Below are 22,970 nucleotides of genomic sequence, written 5' to 3' on the forward strand. Positions count from 1 at the left end.
ACACACACACACACAGACACATAACACAAACACGCATGCGGATACCGACACACACCTCTGTTCTTTATTTTACTATTATTATTATTATCTATCCTGATGCCTAGTCACTTTACCCTGCATTCATGTACACATAGTATCTACCTCATATCCTTCCACATTGATCTGGTATTGGTACTGCCTGTAGCTCCATTGAGCATTTTATTATTCATGTTACTATTTTTCTTTTTATTATGATCATTTTTTAACTCTGCAGCATTGGGAAGGGCTCGTCAGCAACAATTGCATGTTTAAGTCTACAACAAATAACCTTTTGATTTGATTTGAGATCTTGTTCAGTGGTCAGTGAACAGCTCACTCACATTGACTGTCATTTGCATGACTGAACCCAGAAGTCTTACTCATTTAGAATAAGCAGAAAAAATAACAAAACCACTGGTGTGGTAAGATCCCCTCACCCACCCACCAGGCATTGACCCTTAACTCCCTCTCTTCCTCTTCTTCCTCAGAGCTTACTGGAGCCCTTCTCCAAACTGCTGAGCTTTGTCATCCAGTATGGAGTGTTCAGCCTCTCTTACCTGGTGGAGCTGTGTGGCCTCTGCTACAAAGCCTTCAATAAGGTAAGATATGTACAGGTTAGCTTATTTTATTATGTACAAATGTAGGATCTTAATTTGATCACATTTGTTGCTTTATTTGACCTTTTTCCATTTTAACTGAGAGCTGCACTATCTTCCTCTATGGGCCCATCGACCTCTCCTTTGTCCTTGCTCTCGGCCTCTTACTTGGTCTATTTTTACAATAAGCAACTCAGAAGTGACCTCTTTTTTGTATGAATAAGGACTGATTGCTGATTGAACAATTGTGCAAAGAATTGTGCAGAAGAGGTTTCACATTCATGGGAGTAATTTGTATCAGCTCTGACCAAATGTTTAAATTTTGTTTGACATGATTTACTCAACTAACTTGCGCATTTTGTAGAAAGTTGTATTTACTGTTTTGTAAAAATGTGCTTAGCATTTGCATTGTGTGTGAAAGCAATGATAAATGACTGTTTTGCAAAAAATCAAACTGTTGTGCTCATTAGGTTATGATGGAAAGCAAGTGGACACCAGTTTCATTAAAAGTGTCTTAGCAATCGAGAAAAACTGTAAAATTATTTGTCGCAGCGATTTTCCTTAATGAAAAATGTATAAATCCCTACAAAAAATGTACATTATAATCCACATAATAATTCACATTTCCTGTTGCTGCAGCATTATTTTCCTGCTGTAGCAAACTGGCTTAAATTAAGATCCTTCATCTGTAGCAATGCATTTATCTCATGTGAAAGGCCCAATTAGAAAAGCGATACAGAAATATAACTTTCCCACATTGTTAAATATAAAACCATGTCTGCAGACCTTTGTATACAGTAGTTCTTGGTTGTAATACTTATCCCCAGCCTCTCCCGCTAGACAGCAAGGTGGCTGTGTGTCACAGATGATTAAGTAGGCAATCAGCCAGTATTGATTTACATGATTAATTTGGGCTCAGGGCTGAGGATGTATGGTGTGTATCTGAGGGCAAGCCTCCCTCTGTTAGAGCTGAGGCATTGGCTGTCTCCTGCTGCAGGAATGATGGATCCTCCCCCTGCTACTGCTGTCACAGCGCCATGCTTTATGTCTCCAGCTCTATTGATTTCCTCTAGCCTTTTAAATCCCTGCTATATAACATCCGTTTCTCAATATGCAAGTCAACATGACTGATAATGTCTATTTAACTGTTTCCTGTGCAGTTAGTCTTATGAGGTGAGCTTTCTCATATACAAGTTTAAGGAGGATTTTTCATTGGGTTATTGTAGACGTATGAATGTTTGGGAAGTTATGTTTATCACTAATGCACTATACATTTAACATTTGAACAAATGTGACCCCAAATCAACTGTACTGTATGTATTGGGGTTTCATGCTAATGAGAAGGCAATAATTTATTTTGTAATATACACTATATATACAAAAGTATGTGGACACCACATGCAATCTCCATAGACAAACAATGGCAGTAGAATGGCCTTACTGAAGAGCTCAGTGACTTTCAACATGGCACCATCACAGGTTGCCACCTTTCCAGCAAATCAGTTCATCAAATTTCTGCCCTGCAAGAGCTTCCCCGGTCAAATGTAAGTGCTAATTTTTGTGAAGTGGAAACGTCTCGGAGCAAGCACAAGCTCTCAGAATGGGACCGCCAAGTGCTGATGCGTATACCGTGTAAAGATCTTCTGTCCTAGGTTGCAACACTCACTACCGAGTTCCAAACTGTCTCTGGAAACAACGTCAACACAACTACTGTTCATCGGGAGCTTCATGAAATGGGTTTCCTGTTTCAGCATGACAATGTGCACAAAGCGAGGTCCATACAGAAATGGTTTGTCTAGATCAGTGTAGAATAACTTTACTGGCCTGTACAGAGCCCTGACCTTAACCCCATCTAACACCTTTGGGATTAATTGTTAAGCCAACTGCAAGCCAGATCTAATCGCCCAACATTTTATTTATTTTTTTACCTTATTTTCAATGATGGTCTAGGAACAGTGGGTTTACTGCCTTGTTCAGGGGCAGAACAACAGATTTTTACCTTGTCAGCTCAGGGATTCGATCTTGCAACCTTCCGGTTACTAGTCCATTGCTCTAACCACTAGGCTACCTGCCGTGCCTGACCTCACTAATGCTCTTGTGGCTGAATGGAAGGAAGTCCCCGCAGCAATGTTCCAACATCTAGTGGAATGCCTTCCCAGAATGCCCATGATTTTGGAGTGAGATGTTCAACAAGCAGGTGTCCACATACTTTTGTAGTGTAGTGTATGAACCAATATGTACCACTACCAACATGTATAATAAGGTGATAATAAGGTAATTACTGTATGCTATGCCATAAGTATACTAGAGAGAGAGAGAGAGGATGACAGTCTAGTTGGTAAACAGGCAGCAGGCAGAGCTTTGTATTGAGTGGATGATTTAACAGAGAGCAGTGGCTTCTCAGGCTGACAGGCTCATCTGAACTGGATCTCTGGGAGAGACGAGATCTAGACTGGGTGCCGTGCTAATCAGCTCCTCTGTCTCTCTGTCTTTATTCAGAACACATACAGCCTTTATACTCCAGTACACACAGGCAACACTGTATGAGCACTGGAGAGGCAGAGAGATATAGTGCACAACCCTGTAATATTAAATAAGACAACCACTCGGCAAACCTTCTTCCCCCAGTATGCCTAAGAGTTTATCTCACATGGTTCCTCTAAAATGAATTACAACATTTGTACACAGTGGTTTTCTATATTCTCTCTCCACTACCTTATTTCCTCTATCCTGAGCTATTTGGTGTGTTTTGTTTGCCCAGGAGCGAGATAAGTTCTATATGTCTCGTATTGTGGTGCTGGAGCTTCTACAGGCTCTGAAGTTCAAGTCTCCTCTACCCGATACTAACCTGCTACTGCTGGTCCAGGTAAACTACTTGTGGAAAAGACTTTAACTCCAAAGTACCTAAGATGACTTTGCATATTTATTTATGTTAACTGCATCCGTGTATGTTGTCAGTTTGTTTGTTCAGATATTGGTACGAGGCTAGCAGAGTCTACTGTTCTCTCAAAGCACATGATCTCATCTCTTCCAGGGGTAAGACAGTACATCATACATTACATTGGTTCTATGGGTCCCTTTATGATGACCTAATGAAACCAAATGAGATACAGATATTGTCCTTTTGATTGTTGCGCTATTCTCTCTGTCTTTTTCAGTGCACGACAGCAGCAATGGAATGCATGAGGCAATACATCAGTGAACTTCTAGACTTCATAGCGGATATGCACACACTGACCAAACTAAAAGTGAGTTTCCTCCATAAGTCTCACCTCTAGCCATCTCGTCATGCGGGTGGGTGCTTATATTTGTCCTATTTCATACATGTACAAGTGTGTATTATACGCAGGTGTGAATTGGAAAAATGTTTGCGTATCCCAACTCTCCCTGAGACACCACACCTTGAGAGTGGTGTCATTGCCAGGCCCTAGTCATGTGACCTATCCTGTGATCATGTGACACTCTCCAGAGCCATATGAAGGCGTGTTGTCAGCCACTGCACGAGGACACGTTCGGAGGGAACCTGAAAGTGGGCCTGGCACAGGTAGCTGCCATGGAGATCAGCAAAGGCAATCACCGTGACAACAAGGCAGTGATCCGTTATCTGCCCTGGCTCTACCATCCCCCGTCCGCCATGCAGCAGGGGTGAGAGGCACAGACAGTCACAGCACAGATGTCACTTTCAGTGATCTCACTATTAATAACCATGAAGATAGAACTATATGTCACAAATGGTATAGCAGACTTGACCAGTTAGATTTCTGCAGTTTTTAGTGGAATGCTATCAGTAGAAGTGCTTCTATACGTCATTACAATACATTGGGAGTCTAATAAGACTGTAATGTATACTCAAAAAGTGTTTTACCTCTGTCCTCTCCCTAGACCTAAGGAGTTCATTGAGTGTGTGTCCCACATCCGCCAGCTGTCCTGGCTGCTCCTGGGCTCCCTGACCCACTATGCCCTGCACCAGGGCTCCACCTCCTGTATGCCCATCCCCCTGGACGCTGGCTCACACATCGCTGACCACCTCATCGTCATCCTCATCGGCTTCCCTGAACAATCCAAGGTCTGGACAATGTCTAAATGTTATATGCATAAATGTTGAAGTAAATGCTACGTAAACGTATTCAGATGTGTATTTGTCCTCCCTCGACTGAAGTCTAGGATGAGATAAAGACCAAAGTGTCACTGACCTCTCTCTTCTTTCCATCCTCTGTCTGCAGACGTCAGTGCTGCACATGTGCTCCCTGTTCCATGCCTTCATGTTTGCCCAGCTGTGGACCATTTACTGTGAGCAGTCGGCGGCCACTCCGGCCCTGCAGAACCAGAATCAGACAGAGTTCTCCTCCAACGCCATTCTGACCGGCCTGGAGTTCTGGAGCCGCGTCACACCCAGCATCTTGCAGCTCATGGCCCACAACAAAGTGGTGAGGAAGATCCACACGCTTATCTCTCTGTCAGCTGCAAGAGGGGGTGGGATGGAAATAGGATGTGCATGGAGATATGTGCAGTTGAATATGAAATGTAAAGCCAGGCTATTGTCACCTCGGCAAACTACTACCCAGATTTTGGTAGTTGTAAATGTGGCAGAGGAGTTGGCTAAAGCACAAACAGATCCTTGTTGTGTCTGACAGGACATTGCTGTTATGTAAGCCCGATCGGAAATAACCTTTAAAGCATTGTCCAAATACACAGTCAGATTGAATCCCGACCTAAGAATCTGCTTTGACATGATATATTTTGAGTAATATTTGGAAGCGGGGTGATCATAAATCATGTTCTGATCCCTTGCAGTAATACAAATGTGTTATTTCTAACTTTCCAAGATGGTGGAGATGGTGTGTCTACATGTCATTAGCCTGATGGAGGCTTTACAAGAATGCAACTCAACTATCTTTGTGAAGGTAAGAGGGGCATTTACCCACAATTTCCCCTAACATTTGATTTGACATTTTATTTTGTCTCTTCATGTTGCTTTCTATTTCAACTCAAAATTCCCCTCTTCTCTCCATCAGTTAATACCTATGTGGTTGCCCATGATTCAATCTAACCTAAAGGTAAGAGTTAAATTGCAATTCAAATAGGAGTTGTATTATGTTTATATATGGATATAGATGCTCAAATTTTCTTCAGAACAAAAAACTCTCTCCCTGTCCCATGCAGCACCTGTCTGCAGGTCTACAGCTGCGGCTGCAGGCCATCCAGAACAGAGTGAACCACCAGTGTGTGCAGGGCCAGGCGGCTGGGGCCCTGCCCTTCGCCCTGCGCAAGTGGCTGCAGTGCACACAGTTCAAGATGGCCCAGGTGGAAATCCAGTCATCCGAGGCTGCCTCACAGTTCTACCCCATGTGACCTGCCCACCTCTCACTGTGGGAGATCCTCCAAGACCCAGTCCTCCTCAGGACCAGCATGCATCTGTCTGCTGCCTGCCTGACCATAAATATCAGGAAGTCGACTCCTGCATAAACTGACTCTCACCGTCTTAAGACACTGCTTCGGATGTAATCATCTTCAGCACCTTCTAAACTTTGTATATCTATACTATTCTTTGGTGCAATGAAAGGATAGGTGAGTACAGGTTGGGCAGGTGTGCAGATGTAGGGGGATCACAGTTCTGTAGATAGCAGGTTAAATGTCCAACATGCTGTATGCTGCATCAGAGGTCAGAACAGACGGAGAGAATATATAGCAGCAGATGATAGTCTGGATGAGGAATGCTGAAGCTCAGACTTGTTCACTTGGTGATGCTCATGGTCTATATCGATATGTTCAGTTGCTTGGTTGCAAGCCTGATAAAAATAATTAAATCAAGACACATTTTCTAAATATTGTTGTCACTGTCATTTCTACAGAGGTCAGTTAAAGTGCACAAAGTGTGATATGATTGCACATCTGCACAGTAACTACCACAGTATATCTTCCCTAAGGTTTATGGGAAAACTAAATGACTGCAAGAGGATCTGTTAAACCCAAAGAATGTATAGGAACCACCCATATCCTAGCTCAGAAGAAACCATTAGCAATCATACTATATATCTTATCAGTAAATCCAATTAGACTTTAGGGCTCCTGTCTCACCTCTTCCTCTGCTCAGTTCCAACAGGTTGCCTCTCGCCATCAGAGCCCAGATCGATCAGCCACAAAGTGGGTTGCAGTAGCAACAAAAGCAGCAGCGTTGTAACTCGATCAGGATGAAACCAAACAGGGGAGGTAAACAAGACAAGCTAGTCCATGTTGACCGCCCCCTGTAGAGCCTAGCCATCATTTTCCACTGACATGGACCAAATACAGTTACCTCTGGTCTAATGTGGTTTGTCGTGATAAAGCATTGTTGTGGAATCTAATGACATTATGGAAAGGGCACTTGTCAGGGAATGCCACGCCACATGAGAGCTGGGCTACCGTATATTTAAATCAAAGCTTGATCTCACTCACTTTTTTTCTCTACATTGTTTCCCCTTTATTTTCAAGTTGAATTAAAAAGCTATTTAATGCCATGGTTGTCGGACACAAAATGAAAACAAGCAGGGCAGAATTAGATGAGTCCTGTAGAATGTATCATATTTCATAACTTCTCTACGCCTGCACTTTGTAAAGGGATCCTCTATGAGAGGCGTGTGTCAAATGAGTCACCAGCGTTGAGTGCTGTCTGATGATATCACACGCACACACACACACACACACACACACACACACACACACACACACACACACACACACACACACACACACACACACACACACACACACACACACACACACACACACACACACACACACACACACACACACACACACACACACACAGGTGACTCCATCAATTTCTGTGCTTGGCTCATCAAATAGCCTCTCTGCAACAGTGTTCCTATGTGTGTGTGTGTGTGTGTGTTTACTCAAGTCAAATCCCCTTGCACCGGGGCTGCATCTGCCAGCCGTTGCCACTGTCATGATCGTTTGAACTTGCAGCTCTTTTTTAAAGAATCTCTTATTAGCAGCTGCTTATCTAATCAATGTCCCAAAGGTACCCAGCACTCTCCCTGCCCCGGCCTGCCTGCTGGCCTCCCTCCTCCTGGAGGACCATATGGGAGCACTGACCTGATGAGCAGGCAGTTGGAGATCTAGTGGGTAATTAATGCTGACCAAGGGCTCTCAGGCAGAGAGTGTCCCCAGAGCAAGCAGCCCTAGATTGCGAAGGTCAGCTTTGAGACACACACAGCAGCATGGACATGCATGAATTTTCTCTGATATAAAGGGTAGCCTGTTTACTGCTCAACAGCAAACAGTTCAGCCTTGAGCTAACAGCCACAAATAAGAGACACACATAAACACTCATTGGATGTCTAATAACAATTCAATATTGGGTGGTTTGAGCCCTGAATGCTGATTGGCTAACAGTCGTATCAGACTGTATACCACAGGTATGACAAAACATTTATTTTTACTGCTCTAATTACGTTGGTAACCAGTTTATAATAGCAATAAGGCACCTCTGGGGTTTGTGGTATATGGCCAATAAACCACAGCTAAGGGCTGTATCCAGGTACTCTGTGTTTCGTCGTACATAAGAACATCCCTTAGCCTTGGTATATTGGCCATATACCACACCCCCTCATGCCTTATTGCTTAAGTATATACTCATATATAACCAATAGTGCAAGTGTCCTCTGATTGGTCATAATCAGTCAATAGCACATAAGAAGCCTAAACTCTTGTAATGATAGAAACGATCTAAGACCACAATCGCTATATTACTGTCAAGAATGGATCGAATTTGCTGCTAAACAAATAACAAGGTGATTATTTTCCCATTTACCCTGTTGGAATACATTGTCTTTTATCTGGGAAAGCCACACAGAGCTTGTTGAGATAGAGAGGATCCCTGGCCTTCCTCTTCAGGCCTGTCAGATCCTTTTTATTACAGAGCAACTCAGAGTGCCCTGGCTGGACAATGCATGAATGTTTAAATTGCCCAGAGTGTCCCATGGCATTATCATCAAGTGGCACATCTAAAGCAGGAGAAGGCAGACTAGTGTATGGTCTCTCATTCCCATTCCTCCCTCCCTCTCTACATGGCTCAGCTTGGACCCTGCTGGATTTCTCCCCCTCTGAAGTGGCTGTGTTTCTAAGGGTCTCCCCTTTTAAAGGAGGAACATTCTCAAGAATATGGACTTATTGATTCCTTGATGACCTACCAGAGCCCATAGCTTTTCCCAATTCTATTATCTATTGACAACATTCATGAGGAGAGTACATGTTCCCAGATTGTATGATTTGGGTTTGTCTGTCTGCTCCATTCCCCCATGTGTCACAATGGCCAGAGTGGTAGCAGAGCAGAAGTGGCTGACCAGTCCTATGTACATAATGTAGTTTGTGTACAGGGATTGGGCCGTGCCAAGACCCTGACATCAAAAGAACCCCAGTGGCCCACAAGTTATCCTGTTTGCATGACCGAGCCCCAGGGAGATGGCCGTGTTTGATAGCTGTTCATTAAAAATGAACGGTGTGAGACAGACTGAGAACACGTCCTGCGCCCAGGGGGAGCCCAGAAGAAGACCAGCACAGAGCTCTCTGAGACACAGAGAGGAGAGGCACCATGGGTACAGGCAAAAAAAACATTAACAAACACTGGCTTTATCAATGTTGTACTGTACACCATTCAATTCAAAACCATGTTCTAATGCTGTCTCTCCTTTTGATGCTTATGTGATAAGACCATAGGCCTGTCATTCTGTTCACCTTTATTTACAACTGAAAAAGTCAGCAATTAAATCAACTGAATGCACATTATCGATGTATACATAGGACTCTATGTATCCTTTTGGTATATAATGCATCAATTTAAAATAACTTTCATTGCCAAATATACATGAATGGCTTGCTCCATAAACATGAAAACATTGATTTAATTCTAATTGGTAGCACACTGTTTAATTTATACTATGTATAAACATATTTTCTGTTACACTGTACATGTTATTAACAGTCCAGAAGGCAGATATTTTTTAAATATCAATATTTACATTCATGCATCCAAGGTTATTTCCCTCAATGTACAGTATTAGTGACGTATCTTCAGTTTCTGGGTACACTACCGGTAAGATATGCTAATTCCTATGCATTTCACAATGCAAGGTCTGTGTTTACAAAATTCAACAGTAATGGAACATTTTCAGAGATACTGCCAGCCATACATGTATTGTGCTCTCTCTCACGCACACAACACACACTAATATACAAATTAACTGCACCTATGCCAACACGCAGCGTAATAATTGAGTGATGCTTTAAATCAACTGTGGACTGTTTATTGCAGAAGGATGTTGGGGATGCCTGCGAGTGTGAGTGCACTGAGTCACATGTCCCTTTTTGAGGCCATCCTCTCTGCAACTTGATATCCAGATTAGCCTCTGTTTGGAATCCCGTCCTCCACCAATCAGCATGTCAGTCCTGGGATCATGTGCACTGTTTCTATAGTGATGGGTTCTCTCCTTGCTGGGAGGTGGAACAATTAAGACTGTAAAAATCACATCAGAACACGGCAAAGGGCTTCCCATTGTCCCCCACTATCTCCCCCTGACTGTCTAACCAGTGAGATGTGACAGCACAAAATGGAATACCATGTTAGTCTTGTGAGAAAGAATTGAGGGGTAGAATAAGCTGCTAAAAGCACGGTCAGAAAACACACATTCACAAACTCGCAACACAGAAATCCCCATCATATTCGCTGAAGTCGCAGGGGAACACAGAAATCCCCATCATATTCGCTGAAGTCGCAGGGGAACACAGAAATCCCCATCATATTTGCTGAAGTCGCAGGGGAACACAGAAAGGCATATCAAACAGCAAGAGATGAACAATTGAGCGCCAAAACTCTTTGCAGATGTGTTTTCTGCATCAGTGTCTGTAGCAAATTAAAAGTGGGCTTGAAGCGTCAGACCATTAAAATGAATGATATGATTACTAAATAATTAAATCTAAAAAGAAAACATTTCAAATCATTAAACTGACTGAATTAAACAATAATAACATACATAAGCAGACAAATTAATGAATAAATACAGCAAATAAATAAATGAACAAATTAGATAAGTAGATCAAGTTCTGTTGTGTTGTTGGTATGGAACATAGGAACTGACTTGATCTTGTTGTTTTACTTCCCACTTGGTATGACCTGTAAATGTGTGTTTTAATTGCATAGTCAGATGAGCACTATACATCTCAAACCACAGCAAGAACCTGCAACTGTGCCAGTATAATACAAATTCTGCTTTAATAAATTAAAAAGAAAAACGGTCAGATGAGACAGCCCGACCGTAGAAAAGAATGTTGCATTTTCCATAAAAACTGAGTGCACATTTTGTTCTTGATCTGGTCCTCCACAACCTCCTATCCCATCGCAGTGCTTCAGTGTCTGTTCCTACATCGAAGTTGTCTGTAAGAAGTGTGGAGCTGTGTAGGTTGACAGATTAGCAGTCAACCATTTCCCTGTCAATGACACTTCTTGTCGACAATCTGGTGTAGAACTTCTCAATTCACTTTATTCCTCAATTCACTTTTTTACTCATTCTCTGAATCCACTTCCATGTTTAGTTTTTCTCTCTCTCTGGTTCTCGCTACTCTCCTTTATCTGAACGTTGTCTTTCATCCAGGCAACATGCTAGGAGAGAAGGAAAGGCATTTATGCATTTTTAACAGGTCAACCCCCTGTTGCGTTCTAGGTAATAGGAGTTTTGGGTAGGATAGGGTGGGTAGTGGGGATGATGGTGATGTGACTTCCTCTTTCTGTCAGTGGACAGTCTACACCACAGTGTTGTTGGGGCCCATGGCCTTCTTTTTGCGTACACTCATGGCATACTCCCCACGACTTGTCCCGTTCTCCTCTTTCCGTAGTGGTTTCCTGCAAACAGACACAACTTATGTCAGGACAGTAAAGGGGCTTTAGTCAATTTCAGGAAAAACATCAATCATTCTACTAAAGCCTGTGTCTGTTCACCTACGGAGAGATTGGATTCCATAGGCTATTGTGTTTGGACGCACTGGTCAGCCATGTTCTCTAATAAGCTGAACATTAAAAGGTCACATTACTCTCAGAGCCATGAAAGGAAAGACAAGATACAAATCAAACAGAAGAGTTGGATGTGGCATTTAGACACACTCTCCATTGATGGTGGCGAGCCACATTCGGGATAAAAACAAGCCGAAGCACATGATCCTCCACTGTAATTGCTCTGTGAAAAGCAGTATCTTTCAATGCAAGACCTTCTCATGCATCCCTCAGTGCTTTTGTGGTTATTATATTTGTCCAGTGTACTGTGTCTTTTGTGCCGACCCCTTCAGCTGCTCTTCTCTGTCCAGGCTTATGTAACCCAGAGACAGATCTGAATACAGTCAGTACAGTCATTATCCCACTCAATACTGTACATAGCCTTCAGTGGCACAGGGGACCCTTAAGCTACATCTCAGGTCAGTGTCTCCATCCCTCTCTTCTTAAAGCCACAGCTGGCTAGTCTTACCTGACAGACAGTCATTCTCAGTTTAATCCACAAATGCTATGTCCACAACAAACCTTTTTTATTTTTGCATTTATGTATTGTATATTGTTTTTTTTGTGGTATGGTTTTTATATTTCAGCCCTTGGGCTTCCAACCGTACCTGCACACAGTATTAAAAAAAGAAAAAAAAAGATGTATTGTTGTTTATCACTTACTTCTGTTGGTGCAAATAAACTAAACAAATCATCAACCACAAATGCTCTGTCTTCTTGTAAAAAGAGCATGGTTAATGTCCTGTGTTAATGTCTCTGAACCCATTCTCTCTTTCCAGTCTTAACTTAGAAACACTTAACTTGGAGTCACTCATTAGTATAACTGAATAGTCACTAATGAGTACTCAGTAGCTTCCTTACTAGCTTCCTGTCTGGGGGTGACCGTTAGGTTACCCATCACACGAGACAGTGATAGTGACTCAGTGCACTTCCTGTGCTTTCTGTAAATGTGTGCTGTAGTGCCGGACGGTGGTGGTGGTGATGGCTAGACAGACGCCAGCCCTGCTGATAAACAGATGCTGTGTTCTCCCTCTGGGACAACCTGCCTGGGAGAGGAAACTTCTGGGTCCAAGTGTACCAATGCATCCTGCTGGGACATGATGTGCTACTGCTGGGGTGTATGTGTGCGCGTGCATGTGTTCGTGATTGGAGGTAGCTAGGGGAGATGGGATACACCAGACTTCCCCACTGCAGTCTCCACAGACCACTAAAAGAGGTGTTTTAACATTCTCAAAAGGCACTGACCTAGTCTCTAGTCAATGATCAATGTTTTTCTAGGAAGGCCACCGTAGAGGGCAGGGTGTTTGGACCTCACAGCGACCTCTCCCCAGGCCGTCAATAATAGATGTCATGCTGTTGACACGTGGCAGGTGGCTACACAACACTTCACAGGTCAGATTCATATTTCATATCAAAGCTGTGCAATCGCAGCACACATCCGTTTGAAGTTTGGGGAAGGGATAATGTTGAGGTTGGGACATGTGTTGAGCTGTGTACAGTTATTCTCATCCCATCAGGATATTAGAGGAACCATCTACTGTTCACCCCTCACATAGTGGTTTTCACTTTCACTGTTTTGAAAGTTGTTGTGGTAATTAAATATCATAAAACCATAATAGATAACCTACTATGTAATATATTTATTACAGATACAGTATATTTAGCTTCCTCATTAAATCTTTCCATAACTGAATGGTTATGGTGGATTTACCCTGAACACAAACTGTCCTGATTTGTCCTCCTTGTTGGACAGAAATAACAGAGGAGCAAGTAGTTGAGAAAAACCGGAACAGATTCATTAGTATGTTATCTTGTTTTGTTGTGGTGTTTAGACTCCCTGCATTGGTGCCAGCATGGACTGCAGCATCATGTCTGCGGTTTGGATAGCACAGCACTGTCACACAGCATGGCTGAATCTTCCTCTCTCTGCTCACTAACAGCAGCTCCCCTGACGCTACAAACCTAATTGAATTGAATGGAATGGGTTTCGTCCAACCTCATTCGCTCTGGCAGATGACTGGCGGAATAAGATTATGAGACAAAAAAAAAAAAGGGGACGGCCGGGAGCTAAGGGACGGCCGGGGCTTACAGAGATCGCTCCTCTAGTGTCTGTGCTGCTGGGGCCTTGGCCAAACTCCAGCTGATTTTCATTGGGAAAGCCCTGACCACTGAGGGGCCCGGAAGGGCTATATATTACAGGCTCTGCTTTTCTCACTGACAAACCCACTATCACATTGTTATTGACAAAGACATCCAATTACTGCGGTTTCCCAGCTTTGGTAAACAACATCCGTATCTGTTCCTGTATCTTTCATCTCTCTGGCTGTTTCTCTCTCACACTCAATCAGAGAGGATGCATGATTATAGTGCCAATGACAATTTTCAAATCAATATTTTCTATTTCTAATTTTCTCAGTTTCCTCAGACTGATTTTTCATTGGCTCAGGACTAATGAGTGTTCAATGTGGGCAATCAGACTGGACCCTAGAGAGTTTCTCCCTCCTCACTCAGTCAGATGGGATGGAGGCTTGGTGTTTCACAGATTCTGCAGTCACAGAGCCCACTTCCATCAGAGCTTCAGGACACGACCTGCTTGCATGTATAAAAGATGTGGCCTGCGACTGAATGACTGCGCAAATGAATTCATAAATAATGACTTGGGTTTGAGGCTACAGCGGCCCATATTGCAACAACACTTTCCTGCCATCGCTGCATTAAAAAAGGTGCCCCTTGGCGACAGAGGGGGCTGGAAAATTGCCATAATGAATTCCTGAGCCAACCGCCTATTAGTTCCACTGCCTGACCTTGCCTGTTTGTCTTTTGAGAAAAGTAGAAATATAATCCTGAGGAAAGACATATGTAGCATCCACTCTTTACAGCTTTATGATTAACAATTTCGATGTATTCAAATAATCTGCAGAAACGTATCTACAGCTGTGTCTGTATGCATTTCTTCACGCACATTCATGTTCTTTAGTAACACTGTGTCTGTTAGCATGTGTTTATGTGTGTTTATCATGTGTGACTGTGTCCAGCACCTTGCACAGTATATGTGTGTGTTTATGTGTCTGAACGAGTGTTTCTGGGTGCCTGTGTGACACACTGTGCTGCCTGAATATCAGACAGGGAATTGGGTCTTGGTTGTGCTGCAGGCTAAAACCCCACATGGCCTTTCCTTTGATGAACTAATCGAAACAGTACACATCTTCTCTACGGCGAGAGGGACAGGGATCATGGGCTTTCTCCGGTAAGCCATCTTGCCTTTACTTTCACAAACATTTTTATTTTTTTATTTTTTACCTTTATTTAACCAGGCAAGTCAGTTAAGAACAAATTCTTATTTTCAATGACGGCCTGGGAACAGTGGGTTAACTGCCTGTTCAGGGGCAGAACGACAGATTTGTACCTTGTCAGCTCACATTCAGCTGGTAGTCTAAAAAGCTCTGTACAATTACACAATTGAGAAATCAGCCCACTCCGAGAAATAGAACCCGCCGGAACGGCTCATAGGCTCCTGCTCCTATCTCCTGTTTCTCTAGCGTGAGGCAACTTGATGTACAAGTACATCCCCTAGACAGGACGCTAGTCTATCGCAGGGCCTTACCGCCAATCTATCTCCTTAATGCTTAACGTCAAGTTAACAAACAGATCACTGACCATTTTGAATCCCATCGACCTTCTCCGCTATGCAATCTGGTTTCCGAGCTGGTCAAGGGTGCACCTCAGCCACAATCAAGGTCCTAAATTATATCATAACCGTCATCGATAAGAGACAATACTGTGCAGCTGTATTCATCGACCTGGTCAAGGCTTTCGATTCTGTCAATCACCACATTCTTATCGGCAGACTCAACTGCCTTGGTTTCTCAAATGACTGCCTCGCCTGGTTCACCAACTACTTCTCAGTCAGAGTTCAGTGTGTCAAATCGGTGATTCTCTGATCCACCTCTACGCAGACGACACCATTCTGTATACTTCTGGCTCTTCTTTGGACACTGTGTTAACTAACTTCCAGAAGAGCTTCAATGCCATACAACTCTCCTTCTGTGTCCTCCAACTGCTCTTAAATGCAAGTAAAACTAAATGCATGTTCTTCAACCGATTGCTGCCCACACCTGCCCGCCCGTCCAGCATCACTACTCTGGACAGTTCTGACTCAAAATATGTGGACAACTACAAATACCTAGTTGTCTGGTTAGATTGTAAACTCTCCTTCCAAACTCACATTAAGCATCTCCAATCCAAAATTAAATCTAGAATAGGCTTCCTATTTCGCATCAAAGCATCCTTCATTCATGCTGCCAAACATACCCTCGTAAAACTGACTATCCTACCGATCTTTGACTTCGGCGATGTCATTTACAAAATAGCCTCCAACACTCTACTCAGCAAATTGGATACAGTCTATCACAGTGCCATCCGTTTTGTCACCAAAGCCCCATATACTACCCCCCACTGTGACCTGTATGCTCTCGTTGGCTGGCCTTCGCTTCATATTCGTCGCCAAATCCACTGGCTCCAGGTCATCGATAAGTAGGTAAAGCCCCACCTTATCTCAGCTCACTGGTCACCATAGCATTACCCACCTGTAGCACGCGCTCCAGAAGGTATATTTCACTGGTCACCCCCAAAGCCAATTCCTTGGCCAATACTTTTTTGTGTATTCTGAATGGATGTAGGCTATAAGAATGTCACCACAGTCTCTTCCATGCCAATCGCATTGACAGCTAACCAACATACCTCTTTATGGCCTTGTAGCAGATGATCATGGCTGAAAGGAGGAAAACAGCTGAGGCACAGCCCACTGTCCCAAGCACTAAGATCTCCATCCACCACGGTCTCAACAGGGGCAGAGGGGACTCAACTACTGGGAGGGAAGAGAAGTGAGGAGGACAGGGGGTAGAGAGAGAGGGGGATGGAGAAAGGGAGAAAAAGACACAGTAGTTTCATTTTTCAAACATCATTAGCATTCCAACAGCATCAGCACTTGGCCGCTTATCGAGATTAGGTTATCATGCAAACTGCTTTAGCCTAGATACTGTGTTAGTTCTATGTATTACATCATAACTGCTTCATAGACAGCCATTATAGCTTAAGATAGCATGATGAAAGCTCATCATTAATGCAGCCCAACCACTGTCCATGTTGTAAATCAACTTGCTGAATAAAAATGTATTGATTCTCAGAAACCTTGTATTACTATACCATTACGTGTGGAAGACACATTTCAGTTGAATGCATTCAGTTATTACACCATTATTACACCACACCATTACACCATAAAGCTCTAGATCTGATTTGCTTCCTAAATCTGGGTAGCAGGGTGGTGCTCACCTGTTCTAAGGTTCAATGCTCAGAGATATCTAACCCTGCTCCATGAATCATTTAAAATGCAGTCAGTCTTTATTACAAGAGCACTCCGTGTCCAAATGTATTTCACCTGCAGGAGCACCATGTTCTGGTCACATTATGTCTGACTGAGGGTAGAACCATGTTCAAGAAGACATGCCAGGGACATTGTATTACACTCAGTGCAGCTTAGCAACTTACAGTATCAAGAGTGTTCTCTCTCTCTCCATGGAGACCGATTTGAACTATGTGACACTGACAATACTGCTCATTTTGACAGGAGGGAGGTTTCCAGCAATACGCATGTCTCATTCTGTCAGAGAGGGGATATATTTTATTATATCTAAGTATGAATGTGGCTGTATTCTGGATATAATAATCTAGATCAGGGATTGGCAACTTGATTTACATTTGTAGGAACTCAGTCAGTCTCAACTTACTATTGAGAGTTAGAATACAAAAGGTGCAATTTTGATATTTGGTAGTGCATCAGCAGATTCTCTCTTGTTATGTCAGTCACCGACAGTCACTCAATTAACCCATGTCAGCTAACATTTCTTATATTGTTAAGTTAGTTTAGCCAGCTATCTAAAATTGTAGTAATCATAGTTAAATTACTGACCGGAGGGCCCCCATTGATTTTGTTAGTCACTCTCACAGATATCATATTAAGAACGGCAAACATTTCTCCCCACTTCATGGCAAAATTTTTAGGATTGCAGGAAATTAACTCTAAAACATATATTTTCTCTCTCTGCTGTCAAGAGGGCGGCTACTAAAATGTTTGGGTCACACAATTTCACTTAGGGCCCCCAAAAGGTCAGGGCTGGCTTTGACTGCATGTGTGGGTATGGAAGTGGGTACACAGACCCGCAATCCACTGCGGCCGCTCATGATGAGTTCAGATTTTTTGTGGCCCCCACCTCCATCAAAGTTGCCCATCCCTGATCTAGGTTTACCTACCATCCAGTAACAGAGAGAAATGCAATAATCACATACCCAGGTATTTGGAGTATAGTTATGTTGTGAACGAGAGGGAGGAATTGACTCCATGGTAACACATAACCCTTAGTAATGCTGTGGAATATTCCAACACTGCATATTTATCCAGAGCAAATGACAAGGCACGTTTCTCCCCAGTACACCACGTCATGAGTCACTATGAATGTAAAATCTCCTCTGAGCCCAACTTCGGTTTTGATCCTACATTTTGTCAACGGCTGTAAGATTTAATTCAGTCAAGGGTAAGGATCTACTTCCTTGTGATAAACCTCTCTCCTTTGAAAGGTCTTCTGATCCATTTTTAGAGCACAGACTCTTACTCAACACTGCCAATTTCCCTTATTTGAAACTTTTTGTAGATACAGTCTCTCATTGTCCCACTTTCATGCATACTTCATGCATATTCATGTATTATTTTGGAACTTCTGAAAACTCCAATCGGCTCCCTTATGCATCTGGCACATACCAAAACAAACAGATTTTATAGCAGCAACGATTACAGTTAAATCATTTACGCCTCTCATTTATTCAGAAAACTCTCACTAAGGCCAGATGATACATGTTTTGCCTCCCTCCCAATACATAAACAACATAAATAAGTGCCTCCCTCCCAATACATAAACAACATAAATAAGTGCCTCCCTCCCAATACATAAACAACATAAATAAGTGCCTCCTTCCCAATACATAAACAACATAAATAAGTGCCTCCCTCCCAATACTTAAACAACATAAATAAGTGCCTCCCTCCCAATACTTAAACAACATAAATAAGTGCCTCCTTCCCAATACATAAACAACATAAATAAGTGCCTCCCTCCCAATACATAAACAACATAAATAAGTGCCTCCCTCCCAATACATAAACAACATAAATAAGTGCCTCCCTCCCAATACATAAACAACATAAATAAGTGCCTCCCTCCCAATACATAAACAACATAAATAAGTGCCTCCCTCCCAATACATAAACAACATAAATAAGTGCCTCCCTCCCAATACATAAACAACATAAATAAGTGCCTCCCTCCCAATACTTAAACAACATAAATAAGTGCCTCCTTCCCAATACATAAACAACATAAATAAGTGCCTCCCTCCCAATACATAAACAACATAAATAAGTGCCTCCTTCCCAATACATAAACAACATAAATAAGTGCCTCCTTTCTAACCTACCATAGGCTATTATAAAAAGCTGCTATTTTCAAAATGTACTCTAAAAATGAATACTTCTTTTGCTGGGGCCAAGAGTTTTTTCTTCGCAGTTGTAATGGTTCTCTTCTTGTCAAACCGCATAACAAACACAGAACGACATGCTGCAATGTAGTCAGAGAATCTCATAAAATGATTCTGAGAATCTTCCATGCAGAGGCCTTGACAGCAGTCACACACACAGAGGTCTATAACCAGAGAAATAGAACAACATACATACAAACCGTAGATAACTCTCTAGATTCAGAAAAAGGGAATTACAATATGGTGAGAAGATACACAACCAAAACTAGACTGTAGACCAAGTTTGCAGAAAACACCCAGTGGAAGAGTCCTGCATTCATGGTGGACATTGTGGACTCATAAATCAACAGGTAGTAGATAGGTCAGGTAAGTTAGAGACACAGTGGTCAATGAAAGCCCTATGTATATATTCATAGATGCCTCACGTGGTGATGCAGGATGAAAAGAGGCTGAGTTGAGTTGACCAAATCTGAGTTGACCAAACAGAGGAAATCATTTAAGCTGATTGAACCCTTTCCACTGCTGTCTGTCGAGCATTTGTTGAAAGAGTGCTCCTCCTTACTCTCAGCATGAAGTCTTCTGGCTGACTGATTTTTAACAGTCTCAGTTTTGACCTGGGATGACTGCACAAGCAATGCCTGTCCCATATTTCATAGCTTCTCATTACAGTATTCATGACAACATACAAATCATATCAACTGTCATATTAACAAACTATCCTCCTTTCCACCATCGCAATGTCATACACTGATTCATATAGTTAATACAACTACTTTGTCAATGACAGGAATGTCACAGTTTCAGATTGGATACATATCTCATCATTAATTAAGCACTGAAGTATGTTGAAGGAGACATGGAGACTAGTATGGAAAGAAAACTGCGTGACAACAGACACACGCATGCAAGCACACCCAGTGCCCCCGGCTCGACGGGACTGCCGTGATAGTTCATTAGTCCCCTTCTCTGTATCAAACCCCTAATTGAATTAACTCATCTGCTTTTTAAATCAGGGGGTCCCTCCAGGGGAAAACCAACCACTGAGCCTGGCAGCCCAGCAGGCAGAGATTTCACATGAAACTAGGAACTCCCCAAGGTCAAGCTAAGCATAAATTATCCCTTTGTTCAGCTGTCAACATTCTGCCGGCTCTATCACGCACTCGTAGTCTTCTCATAAAAGCCTTTCTACATCACACACAACACACTCTTCCACTACCTGGTTTTAAATTCTCCTCCCCCTAAGCCCCTGGCTCTTTTCTGAGAGGAGACATACTTTATTCCACTATTGATGCTCTGGTATAAGGCCACTGTACTGCAAAGTGCTAGCAAGACATTTAAAGTGAAACGGTTTAGGTAGATACAGGCACTGGTAATGAGACAGTTGTGAGTGAAACAGGTGACAGTGAGACAGGAGAGTGAGACAGCAGAGGCTGGTTGATGTGGTGTGAGCAGGAGTGTTGAACCTTACCTGTGGCCAACAGTAGCCGTGGGGGAGGTGGGGGAGGAGGCGGGGGAGGAAGGGGAGGGTAGCTTCTACACTGACATGCCAGCTGGCAGTGTTCGCTCACTTTCTCAGTTACAGTCTGCGAGCATGACCTCTGGAGTTCACCCTTATGGACAGAGACAGAGAGAGACAGACAGAGAGAGCGAGAGAGAGAGAGCGAGCGAGACAGAAAAGAGAGAAATAGTTTGACTATTCATTATGCATTCAAAATTAACTTTCATTATCCACCCCCAAAAGGCATATTTCAGAATAAATCTGCTTTTTTATCAGTAAAAAAGGAGCGAGAGATGAGAGCTTAGAATGTTAATATACTGTAGCATAGCCTACCTGCTGCAATATTCCCCGAGTACTTGTATCAGTGTATATAATGACCTGGACCATTAGTGCTTGGGCATCAGCAAACTAGATCATCATGGTTTGTGGTTTGGAAACAATAGTGCCCAAGATCCTATCCCTCTACTATATTGCTTCCCCAGAAGCTGCATTCATAGACATAAAGGATGGTATCATGTCTACGGCTGCAACCCTCTCCCTCAGAGAAACCACCCACCAACAGAGTGGGCAGCAGGCTGCCCCTGAGGAGTGTGTGTGGGTGGACTTGGAAACTCGAGCAAATCATATTACACATGAACCCTGGCAACATCCCGCGCCTGCATAGCGGCTCACTGCTCTCTGTAGGCAGTATCACGGGCCAGGGGTTAGAATACTCATCCTCAACATAATATTCCAGATGGGAATCTATAGCTCACTCTGTGCTACTTTCCAGGAGTCTGTCGTGTTCTGCCTGCCTGTGTGTGTGTGTGTGTGTGTGTGTGTGTGTGTGTGTGTGTGTGTGTTCCAATCACCAATAGCCTACTTCACATGAAAACATTGCAACAATTGACTGGGGATTACAGCTGCTTACCACTAAAAACGTATCATAGTTGATGCAATAGTGTGAGGGTGCAGAAAGGAACCAGGCACCTCAATAAACATGGCATTGTGTGTTTAAAAATGTATATAATTGATTTTACGTTACGTTAATATTACGTTAAAATATTTGTTTAAAGGTGACAAGCAGTTCACTCAACCAGGATCAATAGCCAGTATTATCAAAAACACAGTACAGCTCCACTTAGTGTAATAACTCGCCATGTGTAAAATGACAAGAGCGTGTCGGCGCGCACGAACACCATACCTACCTGGCATGAGAGTAAAACCAACGAGAGAATGCAATGACCGAAGAGAAGAGGCCAAAAACTTAAAGTAAATGGTATTAGATCTTGGACCAGCATTCCTCCTGCGCTCTTCTCGAAGACACTAGATAGTGTAGCGAGTAAACAAGCACGGTATGCATAGGATTTGACCGTTTGGGAAATTCTCATTCACCCTATCCAAGTCGGCGGCGATATCTGTGACTGGCGTCTCCAGAATTAGTTTATGCCATATTCATTTTGCTGTTGAATTTACGTTGTCGGTGGCATATGACTGACAAGGAACGCAGGTGACCAAGCAATCCCAATATATAAAGTTATTTCTCTGGGCACTCAAACGTACTCCGAATCACGGCGCTATAGTTCGATGTCCAGCGCTGCGAATCCAAACGATGCTCCCTTACTCCGTGTGATGTGAGAACGGTAGACCGGCCATAGGCTACCTTACATTCTTGCTTGTCAACATGCATGTGTGCAAATACTCAAGCCATCCGAAGTTGAAGCAAACGATGAAGAAATATCCTTACACTTATTGTCCAATACAACTCCCCAAAATAGCTGCAGCCCCTTTACACATTTCCTCAACTTATTTACTAAATATTACTTAAAGGCTATTTACAAATATGTGCAACTCTGGAGAGCAGAGCAAAGGGTTAAAACGATGCATCCCTCTGCCTAAAGACTATAGATTAGGCGGGGAGCCTCACCGTACCATCGCACATCCAGTGGAGTGCCCTTCCTTCCAGCGCAGTCATATTTTACTGCAAGTAGGCTGTTCTCGAATCGCACGAACCGTAGGAAAAGTTAAACAGACAAGAGACGTTTACTGAGACATGTAGGTCGAAATGTCCAGAATGCAAGACGAATTATATGTTACTAAAATCCGTGACACTCCATTTAGTATGTGACATTATGTTAGGTTACATTATTTGACCCGTTTAGTTACGTTCGATAAAACAGTAGGTTATTTAAACTAATCTTTAGCCTAACTTTAAACCCTAACCCAGCTAGTGTTAGCGACCTAA

At 42.8% G+C, this 22,970-nt stretch overlaps 2 protein-coding genes across 5 annotated transcripts in view; one reads left to right on the forward strand and one right to left on the reverse strand.

Moving 5' to 3' along the window:
- Nucleotides 1-7,122, forward strand: part of unc79 (unc-79 homolog, NALCN channel complex subunit) — a 46,177-nt gene extending 39,055 nt beyond the window's left edge. For 2 of the 3 annotated variants that reach the window (XM_031788138.1, XM_031788139.1), the window contains 10 exons: nucleotides 507-617; nucleotides 3,376-3,480; nucleotides 3,573-3,650; nucleotides 3,773-3,862; nucleotides 4,084-4,259; nucleotides 4,497-4,680; nucleotides 4,838-5,041; nucleotides 5,441-5,518; nucleotides 5,630-5,671; nucleotides 5,778-7,122. In XM_031788138.1, the coding sequence (XP_031643998.1) occupies nucleotides 507-617; nucleotides 3,376-3,480; nucleotides 3,573-3,650; nucleotides 3,773-3,862; nucleotides 4,084-4,259; nucleotides 4,497-4,680; nucleotides 4,838-5,041; nucleotides 5,441-5,518; nucleotides 5,630-5,671; nucleotides 5,778-5,966 (1,257 nt within the window). In that variant the 3' untranslated portion in view covers nucleotides 5,967-7,122. The remainder of the gene's footprint in view (nucleotides 1-506; nucleotides 618-3,375; nucleotides 3,481-3,572; nucleotides 3,651-3,772; nucleotides 3,863-4,083; nucleotides 4,260-4,496; nucleotides 4,681-4,837; nucleotides 5,042-5,440; nucleotides 5,519-5,629; nucleotides 5,672-5,777) is intronic. The other variant, XM_031788140.1, reaches the window with a different exon arrangement.
- A 2,781-nt stretch (nucleotides 7,123-9,903) lies between these two features.
- Nucleotides 9,904-22,957, reverse strand: LOC109903195 (proline-rich membrane anchor 1). Of its 2 annotated transcripts, none has more exons than XM_031788141.1 (4): nucleotides 22,658-22,957; nucleotides 20,717-20,858; nucleotides 16,399-16,522; nucleotides 9,904-11,511 (listed from the first exon to the last, which is right to left on the reverse strand). In XM_031788141.1, the coding sequence occupies exons 1-4, from the start codon at nucleotides 22,658-22,660 to the stop codon at nucleotides 11,412-11,414; spliced, it is 369 nt and encodes a 122-aa protein (XP_031644001.1). In that variant the 5' UTR covers nucleotides 22,661-22,957; the 3' UTR covers nucleotides 9,904-11,411. The 2 variants fall into 2 exon arrangements, with proteins under 2 accessions (XP_031644001.1, XP_020355431.1); XM_020499842.2 differs by having other exon boundaries at nucleotides 21,934-22,957.
- Nucleotides 22,958-22,970: the final 13 nt, after the last annotated feature.

The sequence above is a fragment of the Oncorhynchus kisutch genome, linkage group LG14 (genome assembly GCF_002021735.2).
Source record: "Oncorhynchus kisutch isolate 150728-3 linkage group LG14, Okis_V2, whole genome shotgun sequence".
Lineage (NCBI taxonomy): Eukaryota > Metazoa > Chordata > Actinopteri > Salmoniformes > Salmonidae > Oncorhynchus > Oncorhynchus kisutch.